This window comes from Polypterus senegalus, chromosome 17 (assembly GCF_016835505.1).
Source record: "Polypterus senegalus isolate Bchr_013 chromosome 17, ASM1683550v1, whole genome shotgun sequence".
Classification (NCBI taxonomy): domain Eukaryota; kingdom Metazoa; phylum Chordata; class Cladistia; order Polypteriformes; family Polypteridae; genus Polypterus; species Polypterus senegalus.
Genome location: NC_053170.1, coordinates 17,662,825 through 17,678,395, shown reverse-complemented (window position 1 = coordinate 17,678,395; position 15,571 = coordinate 17,662,825). Strand labels below are relative to the sequence as shown.

Below are 15,571 nucleotides of genomic sequence, written 5' to 3'. Positions count from 1 at the left end.
GCCCGATACTTCTTTGACAAACCTAGGCGCGTCTCAAACACTGCTAAGGAGAGACTGCGTGGATGGAAGTGCACTGCTGGATAGTGCCTGACCCTCAAAGCCTCCTTCATCTCTGGAAGTGGCGACCTCTGTGGCTGTACAACGAGAACTTGACATGGCGGTTCAACATCCACAGCGGAGCAAGCAATTCAGCACTAATAAGCAATGTCACAGATGGCCGGGGTCCTTGTCTGGCCAGAACGCCTCTTCACTGTATGGACCGGGGGAGCCAGGACACTACTTAAATGGGATGACAGCCCCCCTGGATTGCAGCGGTGCGTAGAACTCCCGCAGGGCTTCATGGGAGTTGGAGTTTGTTGCAGCCCTGTTAGGATCCGTTAGCCTGCCAGGGGGTGCTGTATCTGCTGCTGAGCCCTACAGAGCAGCTCTTCTGCCACACCCAGAGGTGCTGCTGAAATCAGGTCATCAAACACCTGGAGCACTTCCGGGAGGGCTATAAAAGGAGCCAGCAGCCACTATTCCGGGTGCCAGAGTCGGGAGGAGAAAAATTGAAAGTACTGTTATTGGGATAGTGCTGATTGGGACTGTGTTGTACCTGTGGGAACGGGGAAGGCGTTGCCCACAGGTGAAGAAAAAAGAAAACATTTATTTGTTTTAGCAGTGTGCCTCCTGCGTCTGTCTGTGTCGGCTTGAGCGCTGGTATAGCGGCTTTTGTCACAGCCATTACCGGTGTCTCTTCAGTAGTGTCTCTTACCATTGGGTTGTTACATTGGTGCCAAACCGTGGGATAAAAACCCAATAGCAATACCAAGACAGAGGACTGGTTTAACACTAACACTGGTGGACCCCTCGATCACAATCACGGTCAGGTGGAGACCGACCGTCTGAATAGGTAGGAATAGGAGTCAGCGATAAAGCGGCTCGCGAGCAGCAAGTAAATTGTGTGGGCACAGCAATCAGAAGAGCACTTTGATCGGCCTGTCCTCCTCAGACCGGACTCTACACTTGGGTATTTAGCACAGTATATATAGGCGCATCTCAATAAATTAGAATATCATCAAAAAGTTAAAGTATTTCAGTAAATCAATTCAAAAAGTGAACCTCATATATTATACAGATTCATTACACACAGATTACGTGATAATTCTACCGTCATGAAACTGAAGCACGTCGGTGCAGGCCATCTACAGAACTTGTCTTCTGTTATCAGTTCGTCTGTCTGAATCGTGTCCATCAGCGAATAAACTCCGTAGCATACTTTTGAGGTAGCCTTTCAGATAATTATGAAAATGTAGCAGTGCAAAAATACTCGCCATGATTTTTTTTTTACCGGCGAAATGTTTCTGCCCAATTAAAAAAAGCCGACAACACGCCCACATACATCTTCGACTTGTCTGCAACCTAAAGGCAGTGCCTACGCGGGGACTACAATTCCCATCAGGCAGCAGGAGAGCGAGATGGCTGGTGGGAGGGCGGCTTTCCCATAGCGCGCAAACTTGAAGTGTCACTTACAAAAAAGCGGCATCTAGATAGATAGATAGATACTTTATTAATCCCAGGGGGAAATTCACATAATTCAGCAGCAGTATACTGATACAAAAAAAAAAAAAACAACAAAACAATATTAAATTAAGCATCTAATCAAAAGACTGTATTTTTCTTCTCCTCTAATTCGGATTACACCTTTTGTGCTGGAGTGAGTCCTTTTGTCTCGTCCTAGGGTGTGTTGAGCCACGTTGAATTACTAGATGACACCTATTCCTCTGTTTAATATATGGATGTGTACACGTGAAAATAAACTGATGACCCATTTTTTATTACTGGAGAGCCTTACATGCTTGCCCATCGCTATTGTACACCAACATATCGTTAATACGTAGAGTGGATTTGAACCGCGATGAAACGGTATGGTGCGCGATTTCGTTAGCGACGAATATTGCTGTTCAGAATATGGCAGAGCGGGAGGGACGGAGAACGGCGTAAGTAACTTTTACAATTTCTTGCTGGTAGATATTCATTCAGTTTTGTAACGAGGCACTTATAATTTTTGGCTTTTTACGAACAGCATTGCGATTAGCTGCAAGCTGAGGTCAAATTTGAAGCCTCTTGTAATATTAAATACCACTGTTGTATAATAAAGAGGCTCCACTGCACATGCTTTCCGCCATTCTTGGCTTCACTGAGGGAAAGGTGCTCCTTAGATCAGGACTTCATATATTCACAAAGCAGTGATAACTTACTCAACCCTCATGCTAAGTGCTTGTTGAAAATGACGCTGTTAAAGACCAGTCGTTTGCCATTACAAAGTACAGTATATGAAAGTGACTCATGAAAATGGAAAGGGCAGCTACAGAAAGTCGGAAACCGAAAGAGAAAAAAACTAAAAAAGTATTTGAGTGCCATCTGCTGGTCTGCAGTGGAAAGAACAAAGAATTCCGTCAATTTGCCGCGCCCTCTAGTGACAATGTGAATGTGTGTATCCGAAGTAAGAGAAAACGCCAAGTTCAGGGTATTAAACGACAAAGACACGATACATTAGATTAGTTCTAAGCCCCTCTAAGCCTTTAATCAACTTATACCTCAGAGCTAATTAATAGCACATTGCTTACTTTATGTAAGGCTTGGCTCAATTTCTTTGTATACAGTAAAGAGAAAATTTATTTGAATCTGGCTTGAAGAGACAGCTACTCTTCTGATAGATAGATAGATACTTTATTAATCCCCAAGGGGAAATTCACATACTCCAGCAGCAGCATACTGATAAAAACAATATTAATTAAAGAGCAATAAAAGCTAAAAGTTAAAAAATGCAAGGTGGAGAGTGCGAGGCAGGTGTAACACACAATAACTTTGTATAATGTTAACGTTTACCCCCCCGGGTGGAACTGAAGAGTCGCATAGCATGGGGTCTCCTCAGTCTGTCAGTGGAGCAGGACGGTGACAGCAGTCTGTCTGTCACTGAAGCTGCTCCTCTGTCTGGAGATGATACTGTTTAGTGGATGCAGTGGATTCTCCATGATTGACAGGAGCCTGCTCAGCGCCCGTCGCTCTGCCACAGATGTCAAACTGTCCAGCTCCGTGTCTACAATAGAGCCTGCCTTCCCCACCAGTTTGTCCAGGGGTGAGGCGTCCTTCTTCTTTATGCTGCCTCCCCAGCACACCACCGCGTAGAAGAGGGCGCTTGCCACAACCCTCTGTATCCTCTGCACACAGTCAGTCACCTCTGATGATCACGGGGTCCATGAGGGGCCTGGGCTTCCTAAAATCCACCACCAGCTCCTTGGTCTTGCTGGTGTTCAGTTGTAGGTGGTTTGAGTCGCACCATTTAACAAAGTCCTTGATTAGGTTCCTATACTCCTCCTCCTGCCCACTCCTGATGCAGCCCACGATAACAGTGTCGTCAGCGAACTTTTTCACGTGGAAGGACTCCGAGTTGTATTGGAGGTCCGATGTATATAAGCTGAACAGAACTGAAGAAAGTACAGTCCCCTGCGGCGCTCCTGTGCTGCTCACCACAATGTCAGACCTGCAGTTCCCGAGACGCACATACTGAGGTCTGTCTGTAAGATAGTTCAATAGCCGAATCTGAGATTTTGGGCCTCAGCAAATGTAATACAGCCTCCCATTTGCATTGTTATTTTATTTAAACTACAATTACTTTAGCTGTTTCTTTACCTTTTTAATTTATTTAACTTAAAACCCTTTTATTGGGAATGTTTTTAAGCAAGTATAATAATTGATTTTAAAAGTGATTAATTCCAGGAAGTCCTGTGATTACCTATCCAGACAGTTTTGTGAGCGTTATATTATTCCATTACAGCCTCACAGGGAGCTCAGGCCAATCACAGAAGCATTGGGTGCACTGATGGGATGCCAGCCTACTGGATCGTCCACATTGACCGAGGTCTAAATTTAAGTGGTCAATCAACCTTAGGCTCAAATCTTTGGGAGGTGAGAGGCCCCGTGGAAACTCACAGACCTGAGGACGCCATTCTGAATTCCACAGTGTACAGAACTGCTCAGACAGTACTTTGAGGGTTAGGGTACCTCTGGGTAAACCTTGTTTAGTTCTGAAATGAAGACTAGTTAACAAAACAAACTGCTGTTTCGGTGGTTTAAGGTGGCCTTCTTCAGCTAGTGTATAAGAGCTCTATCTGTCGTGGTTGTCGGTCTAAGCCACCACTTCCACTTCCTGTGATTGGCCTGTACATAAAACAATTGCCCCCAAAGGGACAGGGTTTACAGAACTACCTCAGAAGTGAGTTCAAGTGTCTTTTGGGCTTTGCCCCTCAGAAAAGCGGACAGAAAAAAAGAGGCCGTTAGTGGTCATGGCCTCTCTCAGCCCAGAATGGAAGTGTTTACCTTGCCTTTAAGGTGTCCCTTCCAGAGAGTTTGTGTGTGTGTGACAACCGATTTGAACAGAATACACACCAGCTTCCTTGTGTTATGTGACCTATGGCTTCTTGAAATGCTTTGAGATATTCTGCAATATGAGGATGAATCTGGCCAGCTGACGATCAACCCAACACAACCGTCCCACCTGTCAGCTCAGTCAAGTGGCACTGAAGTGTATCCATGTTGGATTGTATTTGTCAGCCTTTCTGAAGACAGTGGTGCTGATGATCAGATCATTTCAACATAATAAGCTTAGCAGCATTAGGCCACTGGTGTACATTTTTTCAATGCCATTATTCTCTTGTAGCACATTTCTGTTTCTGAAGTCATTGCCTCCTCTGGTATTTGTTGTGTTTAGGAGTTACAATCACGATAAAAATGGTATGAGGTCTCCTAAAAATTCCATAAAGGCAGGCCAGGACCTTTACTGACCAACCCAGAAGAAGTTCACCTGGTTCAGCTTACTTCAACTACTAACAGTAGGCTTTCAGCCCGGCTAGGCCTAAAAATAGAGAAACTGGAATTTAAAGTCCAAAATATCAAAATATGCCACAATGAGAGGGAAACTGTGAAAAACAATGGATTGTGAATAAAAGGAAATCATAAATCTTTAAAAATGAAGAATGTATTAGCAAAAATAGAAATACGGAACATAATGATCAAAAGAGCCAAAAAGATGTGGCTAAAAGACAATCCAAGGTGAACACGTCCCAATATGCAAATCCAAAGACAAGAAAATCCGGAAATCAGCAAGAACAAATGAGAAATGAGACATAACAGAAAACTGCCAATACTACCACAGTGGTGATATCAGGGTGGCCATAAATTAAAAAAAAATAAATAAATAACAATATTGACAAAAATGACATCATAACAAAAGCTGATGTTGTTGGGAAGCTGAGTGCACTCGTAATAGTGAACATGTGTGAGGCCTGTAAAAGACTAATAAAACTGGCCAGGAACCCGCCCAGAAAGGGCCTCACCAAAGGCAGCTTGATCCCAAACTGTACTTGCCGGCTTTTGCTGATATGACCCTAAAAGGGGTTTTGACTTCAAAAAAGTATTGTTAATATCGCAAAAATACACAAAAATGCTAGGGAAATGAAAGCATAAAAACCACTGACCAGAGAGGCCAAACTAACAAGAAATCTTCATCATTAAAGAATGTACAGTAATCCCTCGCTATATCGCGCTTCGACTTTCGCGGCTTCACTCATCACGTATTTTAAATGTAAGCATATCTAAATATATATCACGGATTTTTCGCTGGTTCACAGATTTCTGCAGACATTGGGTCTTTTAATTTATGGTACATGCTTCCTCAGTTTGTTTGCCCAGTTGATTTCATACAAGGGACGCTATTGGCGGATGGCTGAGAAGCTACCCAATCAGAGCATGTATTACATATTAACTAAAACTCCTCAATGAGGAGTTCTCTGCGCCTGATGGAGGAGATGTGAGCAGAGGGGCTGTTTGCTTAGAAGATACTGACGCTCCTCTAAAAAATGTCGAGGCAAACTTAAAAGCACACGTATTGATTTTTTGATTGTTTGCTTTTCTTTGCAAGTGATCTCTCTCTCTCTCTCTCTCTCTGAAATTCTCTGCTCCTGAAGAGAAGAAGATATGTTTGCATTGTTTTAATTGTGAGAAAGAACTGTCATCTCTGTCTTGTCATGGAGCACCGTTTAAACTTTTGACTAAAGGGTGTTATTTCATGTCTAGAGGGCTCTAATAATGTTAACAGTGTGGGAGAGTTTCTAAGGGCTTAAAATATATAAAAATAACAACACAAACATATGGTTTCTACTTCGCGGATTTTCATCTATCGCGGGGGGTTCTGGAACGCAACTCCCGCGATCAAGGAGGGATTACTGTAATTAATATTCAACAACAACAACAACAACATTTATTTATATAGCACATTTTCATACAAACAGTAGCTCAAAGTGCTTTAAATATTAAAGAATAGAAAAATGAAAGACACAATTATAAAACAAAATAAATCAACATTAACATCGAATAAGAGTAAGGTTCAATGGACAGGGGGGACAGAAAAAACAAAAAAACTCCAGACGGCTGGAGAAAAAAATGAAATCTGTAGGGATTCCAGACCATGAGACCGCCCAGTCCCCTCTTCAGTAAGAAAAGAACAAAAAAGGCAAAGGAGTTTGACTAAAAAGGCAATCCAGAACAACCAACTTTCAATGCACAATCCAATAAACAGAATCCACAAAATGAGAAGCAGAAATCCAAGAAAACAAGAAGATCAATACTCGCTAATGCACTTCAGACAGTAAATGAACTGCTGCTCAATCCTTCCTTCTGGCCTCAGTTTGAAGGCAGAGGGAGAGCCCAACAGCAGTGACGTCAGGGCAGCTCTTCCTCCTGGGCTTCCACAGACAAGACATAAAAAATGGTTGCACATTTAAAGATACAGAATCCAAATTATATACGATAAATAAACACAACAAAAATGATAAGGAAACATGAAAGATGATTTCAAAAGCATTCAAATCAATAATAACACATTAAAATTCACATACTGTAAGCCTGAAACATAACAGACAAGAGACTTTATCACTTAGATAGATAGATAGATAGATAGATAGATAGATATGAAAGGCACTATATGATAGAAAGATAGATAGATAGATAGGAAAGGCACTATATGATGATAGATAGATAGATAGATAGGAAAGGCACTATATATGATAGATAGATAGATAGATAGGAAAGGCACTATATGATGATAGATAGATAGATAGATAGATAGATACTTTATTAATCCCAAGGGGAAATTCACACACTTCACTGCCTTCCTGGCTGTTGGATCCCACCATTGACTTCATCTGCCTAGCTCTCTGAAGTAGCTTTACCTGATAGGCTGTTATTAGCCATGAGGCGCCAGCTACATAGCCAGCAGGTTGTGTTCATGGAGTCTTCTCTAGTGGAAAAACAATTGAATGCAATGTGCAAGGCAGCACAGCTGAAAATAAAGGGTGCAGACCTATAAATACCTAGGAGTGCAGCTGGATGATAAATTGGACTGGGCTGCCAATACTGATGCTCTGTGCGAGAGAGGACAGAGCCGACTATACTTCATTAGAAGGTTGGCGTCCTTCAACATCTGCAATAAGATGCTGCAGATGTTCTACCAGACGGTTGTGGTGAGTGCCCTCTTCTACGCGGTGGTGTGCTGGGGAGGCAGCATAAAGAAGAGGGACGCCTCATGCCTGGACAGACTGGTGAGGAAGGCAGGCTCTATGGTAGGCATGGAGCTGGACAGTTTGACATCTGTGGCAGAGCGACGGGCGCTGAGCAGACTCCTGTCAATCATGGAGAATCCACTGCATCCACTGAACAGGATCATCTCCAGACAGAGGAGCAGCTTCAGCGACAGACTGCTGTCACCGTCCTGCTCCACTGACAGACTGAGGAGACCATTCCTCACTTACACTATATGACTCTTCAATTCCACCCAGGGGGGTAAACGCTAACATTATACAAAGTTATTGTCTGTCTGTTGTACCTTCATTGTTATCACTCTTTAATTTAATATTGTTCTTTATCAGCGTTATCTGCTGCTGGAGTATGTGAATTTCCCCTTGGGATTAATAAAGTATCTATCTATCTATCTAAAATGCACATTTTTCCTCTGCAAATATATACATTTTTTGCTAACACGATAAACTTGTCCTCCACAAAATGCACATTCTATCTACATATAATGTACATTTTGGCCATATCTTAAATGCTTCATGTTTATAATAATCATTTGCTCCCTGTAGTTTATTTTGTCAAAAGCACGCCGAGTCGGCATAATGCTGCAGTCTTCTATTCAGATCAAGAAAAGAAAAATATTTGATTTACTTGTCATGTGGTTTTTCTTATGTTGGAAAAAAATTTTTCTCCATAAAAATGAAAATTTCCCAAAGTACTTTCCTCACAAAAATCAAGATGTGGTTTTTAGATTTTAGGAAAACAGGAGAATAATATGCTCTGTCTACAGCTGGTTCCAGCTTTGTACTCTGTGCCACCGAGATAAGTCGAGGACTGGAGGAGCAGTCATAACACCGAGGACTACCAATAGACCCTTTAACACCGGACTGAATTTCCACAAGATGGTAAACTAAGGCGGCAGAAAACCACAAGAGTTAAGGAAGTAATAGCCAGGGCTGAAAGAGTCTGTGTGTCCCATGGCCATGACAGCTTTGGAGTGTACACAGTTGTAAAAACATCTGAACTAGCGTAAGCCGCCCTAATTCAGTTCATACGAAATGTAATGATTTACTTCATGAGGTTGGAGTACATAATAAACCAGAACAGTTAAATATTTGAAATACTTATACTAATATGTGTGCTTCAATTGAAAGTCTAAATATTCTTGATTGTAAAAGAAATGCGTCTTTTGTCACTGTCTGATTGAGGTTCATTGAGGACTAGATCCCTAGTAAAAGGTCAAACATCAAAAATAACGTTCACAATCAATGACCTTGAAGTATTTTAAAATGATACCCCACCTTCTTATGTTTGAAATTTCTCATTCTTTATCTTTTTGGTGTGGCACTTATATGAGTAGGACCACCGGTAAAGGATCAAGTATCAAAAATATGATCATATTCATGATCAGCAACCTCAGAATGGCATAAAACAACACTCCACATATCAATACTGTGTTACCAATCTCCTTTTTTTCTAAGTCTTGTTAAAAGTTGTAATATTGACCCCTCATATCCCATATGAGATGAATTGCTAGGGTTGGTTGATATGACATGCAGAACTTCAAATCCATCTGTCCATTTTTGCCAAAGACACCTATTGGTTTACACCAGGGGTGGGCAGAGTCGGTCCTGGAGGGCCGCAGTGGCTGCAGGTTTTTGTTCCAATCCAGTCGCTTAATTAGAAAACAATCCCTGTCAATAATTTAATTTCATAACTTGTTCATGCTTTAACTTTTGCATGTCAAGTCATTATCATATCCTAGATTTTTTTTCCTTTCTAAGGATACCATTCAGATGATTTGAAATGGAAGAGTAATTCTCAGTTCTTCAATTTTTTTCTCTTCACTTTCCTTCCAAGTATTTAATTAAACCCAATAGTGCATGATCAATACACACGCAGGTGTAAATGGAAACAAGCTAAATGGAGAAATGCTGGTTTCTTTTGTCATTTGCGTTTTATTGCTAAGGAGCCATTAAAAACTGAGAATACAGCTGACTAAAATAAGCAATAAGGGTTCAAAATCTTAATGAGCGAGACAACTAAAATGAAGCAGAAGTGTTACTTGAGTGATAAGTTCTTATTAAGCAATTGGGTTGGAACAAAAACCTGCAGCCACTGCGGCCCCCCAGGAATGACTTTGCCCACCCCTGGTTTACACTATAATAAGAGTGTAATTTCCTGCACAAAATACGATCCAAAAATGGCCTACAAATTGCTATTTTCTTTGGACTAAAGGACAAAAATAGGGGAACCCAAAAAAGCGTGACGTCTTGCATAACAAGACATCAGGACGAGTAGAAGAGCATATCATGTGGGGGTAGTCTATTAGAAAGTCAGGGAGAAGAGGATAAAAAACAGAAGAGATTTAAAAGTGTTCCTAAATAACTCTTATGAATGCAAAATGTACAAGTACTTTCTTCACAAATTTCAAAGGTTTCTGTTGTTTTTTGTTTGTTCATTTAGATTTTAGGCAAACTGGTAAACAAAACGTTCCGATAGTACAGCTGCTTTCTGCTTTGCATCCACTGCTGCCGAGATAGGCCCAGGGTTGGAGGTGCGGTCATAACTTTGTGGACTGCCTGTTGGCCTGTTTTAACACCGGAATGAATTTCCAAAGAAACAGCAACCTTAGGGGACCTGAATACTGGAGGAGTTGTTGAAGTAACAGCCAGAGCTGAAAGAGCTGTATCAATGGCCACGACAGCTTCGGACAGTACATAGTTATTATATAGTTCTAGCTAAAATAAACGGTATACAGCCTTTTAAATTCCTTACTCGTGTGAGCTGCATTTCTTTACGTAGCCAGGAGGGGTCGCTACAACAAATGCGTGGATGTACTTTGGTAAATGATTATTGTCTATGCGGAGTTTGCATATTCCATCCTCGGTTTTCCTCCTACATCCTGATGGTTTGGGTAATCCGGCGAGTCTAAATCAGCATTTCAAAATTATGTATTGGCGACGGGAAGGCATCGATACCCCCAACACCCTGAAAACTGGTAAGAGGTTTACAAAAATAGAGAGACTGTTCTTACGTTACCCTTACCGGTGTAGCACTACACTCAGTTGGCACTCGACATACGGCGACAAGGGATCCGCGGTATTTTCTGGGGCAGGAAGGATTCCTGCGACAGAAACAACGTGGTATGCACCACCTGCTGGCAGCCACTAAGACAATCTGGAAAGCGGGCTGCCTCGGTGTGGCACCTGCTAAACGTCGATAATTAAGAAAAACGAAAGCATTCGTACCTAGCGAGTGCACACCTGGCCATGTTCAGCAGAAACATATATGTAAGGTTTGGCTCTCAGGAATTTTGTTATTACTACTGTCTTCCGAGGTTGTCCTAGCAACATTATAAAGTTATGGAATTCATGGCCAGTACAGCAAAAGCCGCGTATGAGGAAGCTCACAATGAGCGCGCGCCTTGCCTCACGCAGGTGATTCCTCTGCACAAATAACCCACGCCTCTTTCAACGACTGGCATAAGGCCAGCTTACTTTGCATCTTGGGAGTTGTAGTCCTTTGCCTTTTGTCTCTTGGTTCCTGTACCGAGTTGTCTTCGGCCACTGGACTACATATCCCAGATTGCGCTGTCCTCACCCAGCCCGCTGTTGCGGCACCCGCAGGCGAGTTACTTTTGACAGCGGAGCCGAAGCCAAGTTTTCTCCTGTCGCTATTTCTTCTTCACGAGACATTCACCGGGACCTGACGACGGCGGTGAGCAATAGAAGTGGTACGACTGGATACTGACTTACACCAGTAAATTTAACGGAACGCGGCCACGATCGATTGAATTACTTTCTGCCGTTGTTAACGGTTTACGAAGATCTTGAAATTGTGAGTTGGCTCCGGAAGGAGGTTAGTTTTGAAGGACCGGAATCGGGTAAGGTCATGTGCCACACTGCAGGTTGAACAGCGTAGAGTCACCTATATGTCATTACGGACTGGACCGTCTTAGAGATGGATAATCCCATAAATAGTATTGGCAGATTGGATATATCCCCGTGATGGATAATCATTGAAGATGCGCTGAAATAACAAAAGTTATGATGGGCATTTATTGAATATAGTCTGATATACAAGAGTGTACCTGTGATGTACAAACACTGAAGGAGTGACGGATTATACTGTTCTTGTGATAGACCATCAGTTAGTGTCCTTGTGACAGACGACCACTAAAGGTGTGATGATAGACTGCACTGTTCTTGTAGAAGACAGCATAGATCCAGAGGGTTTAACAGACCATTTCAAAGCTGGTTAATCACATACTGTCCACTGACGCTCTGGCCTGAACGGTTTCTGTAAGAGATAATTGCTTATTGTGTCCTGTCAGACTGCACTGTGTCTATGAAGGACCCTTAGGATGAGTATACTGGGCTGTACCAGTGATGGACTCTTTATGAGTGTGTGTTGACAGAATTAATCTTTCCCCACAACTGACAGTCATTTAGGCTATGCTGTCAGAGTGGACAGGATTTCTAATAGACGAGTACTGAAGATACTCTGATATATCAGACTGGACAATCCATGTGATGGTCAGTCAGTATAGGTGTGATGTACGTATGTGTGATGGAAGATCGTAAAGAGTCTGGAGTGGAAATGAACTGTCATTGTGATGAGCAAGGGTTTGCTGTCAGGCCTGTCTGGACAATCACTTAGCATGCCCTGGTAGAATGTACTGAATCGGTGATGAACAGGGGTGGATTGCAACAATGATGGGTAATCACTGAGAAAGCACTGATACACTGGACTCTTTGAGATGGGCAGTCATGGATGGTGTGATGAAACACTTGACTGCGTCTAAGAGGGTCGGTGTCACAAAATGTGTTCTGACAAACTAGATTGTACCTGTTGTGGACAATGACTGAAGATGTATTGAAAAAGCGGACCGTCCGTGAACTGAACAGAACCGCGAAGGGCATGTTGAAAGATCTCAGCTGGAATAGTTGTCGGACATTTCTTGATACTTGAAGGCTGTTGTTTGATGTTTAACGTCATAATGGTTGTGTTGAAGGAAAGGGTGGGAATTTCAGGTTTTGTGATGTGTTAGTGACTTGTGATTACAACAGTTTAACAGATGGATTGTATGTTTATGGAGTCATGCAGGTGGCAGCTGTTTCAGTGTGTTAATCGATTTATTCAATAATCCTGCTGGACAACTTCATGATGTAACTAACCAAAGTCCATCTTGTCACTGCTAATTTTAATTGCTAAATTACTGAATTACCATCTTTTTGCACAGAAATTGAAATAATAGGTAATGTATATTGTTTCTTCACATTATATTTATCTGTGCCAGTGAAATATGAAGCCATTTAATTGAAGAGAAACGGTGTGAGTGATGTGCTTAGTAACAAAATCATGTTATTGCTGTGCTGACATAATTACTGTACCTTCAGGCAGTAAAGCTCAACCTTTTACTGTTAACTGTTCAAGGACCCTCATTGTTAGAGTGAAAGTGTAAGTCACGGCTGGACTAAGCTGGGAGTGGCACTGGGCGCCATATGTGAACATGTACTGGCTGCTCCTGGCTGGTTCATGTTTGCCTTCAGGGTGTTCTTTTTAAAACTTCTCATTTACTGTGTAGCTTGTTCAGTATTGTATGCCAGAAAAAAGTGCTCAGTTTCCCAGTGCTTGGCTTCAAAGTTACCACCATTTAATTCTGCAGCTTTGTGTGCTGGTGCCTGATGTAGATTTGTATAGGTTGTTAAGAATTATTCTCATTGGTGTGGGAGCAATAGCTTTAGTGATGGCGTCACCTATTGTCCTTTCCTTCTATGTTCAACAACAACATTTATTTCTATAGCACATTTTCATACAAATAATGTAGCTTAAAGTGCTTTACACGATGAAGAAAAGAGAAATAAAAGACAAAGAATTAAAATAAGACAACACTAATTAACATAGAATAAGAGTAAGGTCCGACGGCCAGGGAGGACAGAAAAAAACAAACTCCAGACGGCTGGAGAGAAAAAATAAAATCTGCAGGGGTTCAGGGGCCACGGGACCACCCAGTCCCCTCTGGGCATTCTACCTAACATAAATGAAACAGTCCTCATTGTAGTTAGGGTTCTCTTGGAAGGACTTGATGATGATGGTCATGTGGACTTCTGGCTTTTAATCCATTAATGTAGGACATCATGGTGCTTTGATTAGGTGGTGGTGGTGCAGGTCGCCACCACAGAAAACTAGGAAAAGAAACAGAAGAGAGAGTAGGGGTTAGTATGGATTTTAGAGCAACCATGAATAGTTATAATGAATTGAGTATACAGAGTATCAGGATTAAATGAAGTTATGAGAAGGCCATGTTAAAGTAATGTGTTTTTAGCAGTGTTTTAAAGTGCTCCAACGTATCAGCCTGGCGAATTCCTATTAGTTCAAAATATAAGTGAAAGGGTTGTCTTTATCATACTCTGCTTTTATGTTGCAAATTCCTTCCCTGATGTCCAAAAATAATTTGTGTCAAATTACTCTACAGTCTACCAGGGAGTCTTTTCATTTGTGTAGTGTTTTTCAGAAGTACAATACTAGATTCTTGTATCATTAAAGGATTATGGGAAGCATTAGACGCTAGTAGGCCCCTACCTGAACAGGGTGGAAGACAATTATTGCTCATGCTTAAGACACAAGGAAAAATGAGTGGTGGCTGGCATTTTAAATGCATGAGTGTTGTCAGTGAGGCGAGTTATTGTAAAGGGCGTCCTCTGATCTCATCTCCAGGATGGGGTATAAATTCTGTGGTGGTTCACTCTTACGGCTGGAGAACGGAGGCAAGTCAGCGTTGAAAGTGGCAGGCAAGAGAGCATAGTTTCTTGTGTTTTAGTGGCAGCACACGCCAGAAGGTATTAAAGTTCTAATCTTTTTTAATAAAGAGTGGTGATTCTATGGTTTCATTTCACTTTATTCATATTTCCTTCTGTTCATTTTTAAAAGCTATAACTATACGTAGAAACTGATAGTACTCATTTCTGACTTGTTGGTTGTATGTCACAATTTGTAAATGCAAGTAAAATGTCTCGTTTAGAGTTGTTTTGTTTCAGAATGGCAGGCCAAAAACAGTGGACGTGTCTCTGGACGCGTCTCTGCCGCACGTGTTGTGAAATGGGGGATGAATGCATGCTAAGGAGATGCGGTCTGATCAGCTGCTGAGCTGCGTGTTCTGCTTGTCGCGCTACGTGTCGGTCGATCATTTAAAAGCCTGTGCAGCAGCTGTCCTTTTGTCTCACTGCCGTGTCTCACAGGACGTTAAAGTGTCTCAGAGAAAATCACGTGTCGTCTCCTTCCAAGCCTTCCAAGTTTATTTTTTTAATAATATACATTATTAGTAACACTCAAACCTCAGGTCTGAAAAAAAAAAAAAGTGATCCAAGTACCTCTCGTGTAACACAGCACCCCAGATTGCTGCAGTGTTCTTCACAACCTTCTGGTGTTGCCGAGGCTTGTCTTCCTGATAGACATACTGGGTGCTTGCAAGGCTGTTGTTTTCTTGTCAGCCATGTCCTGTGGCTGGCTACAGTATGTGCAGAACCCAAGTCCAGTAACGTGACAGAGGCAGTCTGCACCGCTCCAGCTCTTTGGTCGTGTGTGACTTCCTTGTTGTGCTTAGAATGTAAGACTGGCATTTGTAATGAAAACAATCACTTGGCCAGTGTAATGTGCTTCACTGTCAGCAGAGCTCGCCGCAGTTGTGCCCGTGCCATTGTCTTGCTGTGAGAAGGACCTGAAGCCCACTTTCATTGTCGAGCTAGCCCGGATATCTAATTCATGGGTTATATTACGCCTAACGCAGCATAAGGTCTCAAATTAGACCAAGATCAAGGTTAATGGCCCAGTGGTGATTTTTAACTCTTTTGTAACCTTCTGCTTTAGTACTATGGTGAGCTCTTCTGCATATGTGCAGAAATGTGGTGTGGCTAGGTCTCCCTAAATTCCACGTCAGCATTTATGATGCTTC

The 15,571-nt window shown here is 42.0% G+C and overlaps 1 protein-coding gene across 6 annotated transcripts in view; it reads left to right on the top strand.

Annotated features, from left to right (window-relative positions):
- The first annotated feature begins 1,831 nt into the window (after positions 1 to 1,831).
- LOC120517377 (trafficking kinesin-binding protein 1-like) overlaps positions 1,832 to 15,571 on the top strand; it is an 87,678-nt gene continuing 73,938 nt past the window's right edge. For 4 of the 6 annotated variants that reach the window (XM_039739648.1, XM_039739654.1, XM_039739651.1 and 1 more), the window contains exon 1: positions 1,833 to 1,979. In XM_039739648.1, the coding sequence (XP_039595582.1) occupies positions 1,951 to 1,979 (29 nt within the window). In that variant the 5' untranslated portion in view covers positions 1,833 to 1,950. Of the gene's footprint in view, positions 1,980 to 10,542; positions 10,616 to 15,571 lie in introns of those variants that run through there. The other 2 variants (XM_039739653.1, XM_039739655.1) reach the window with 2 other exon arrangements.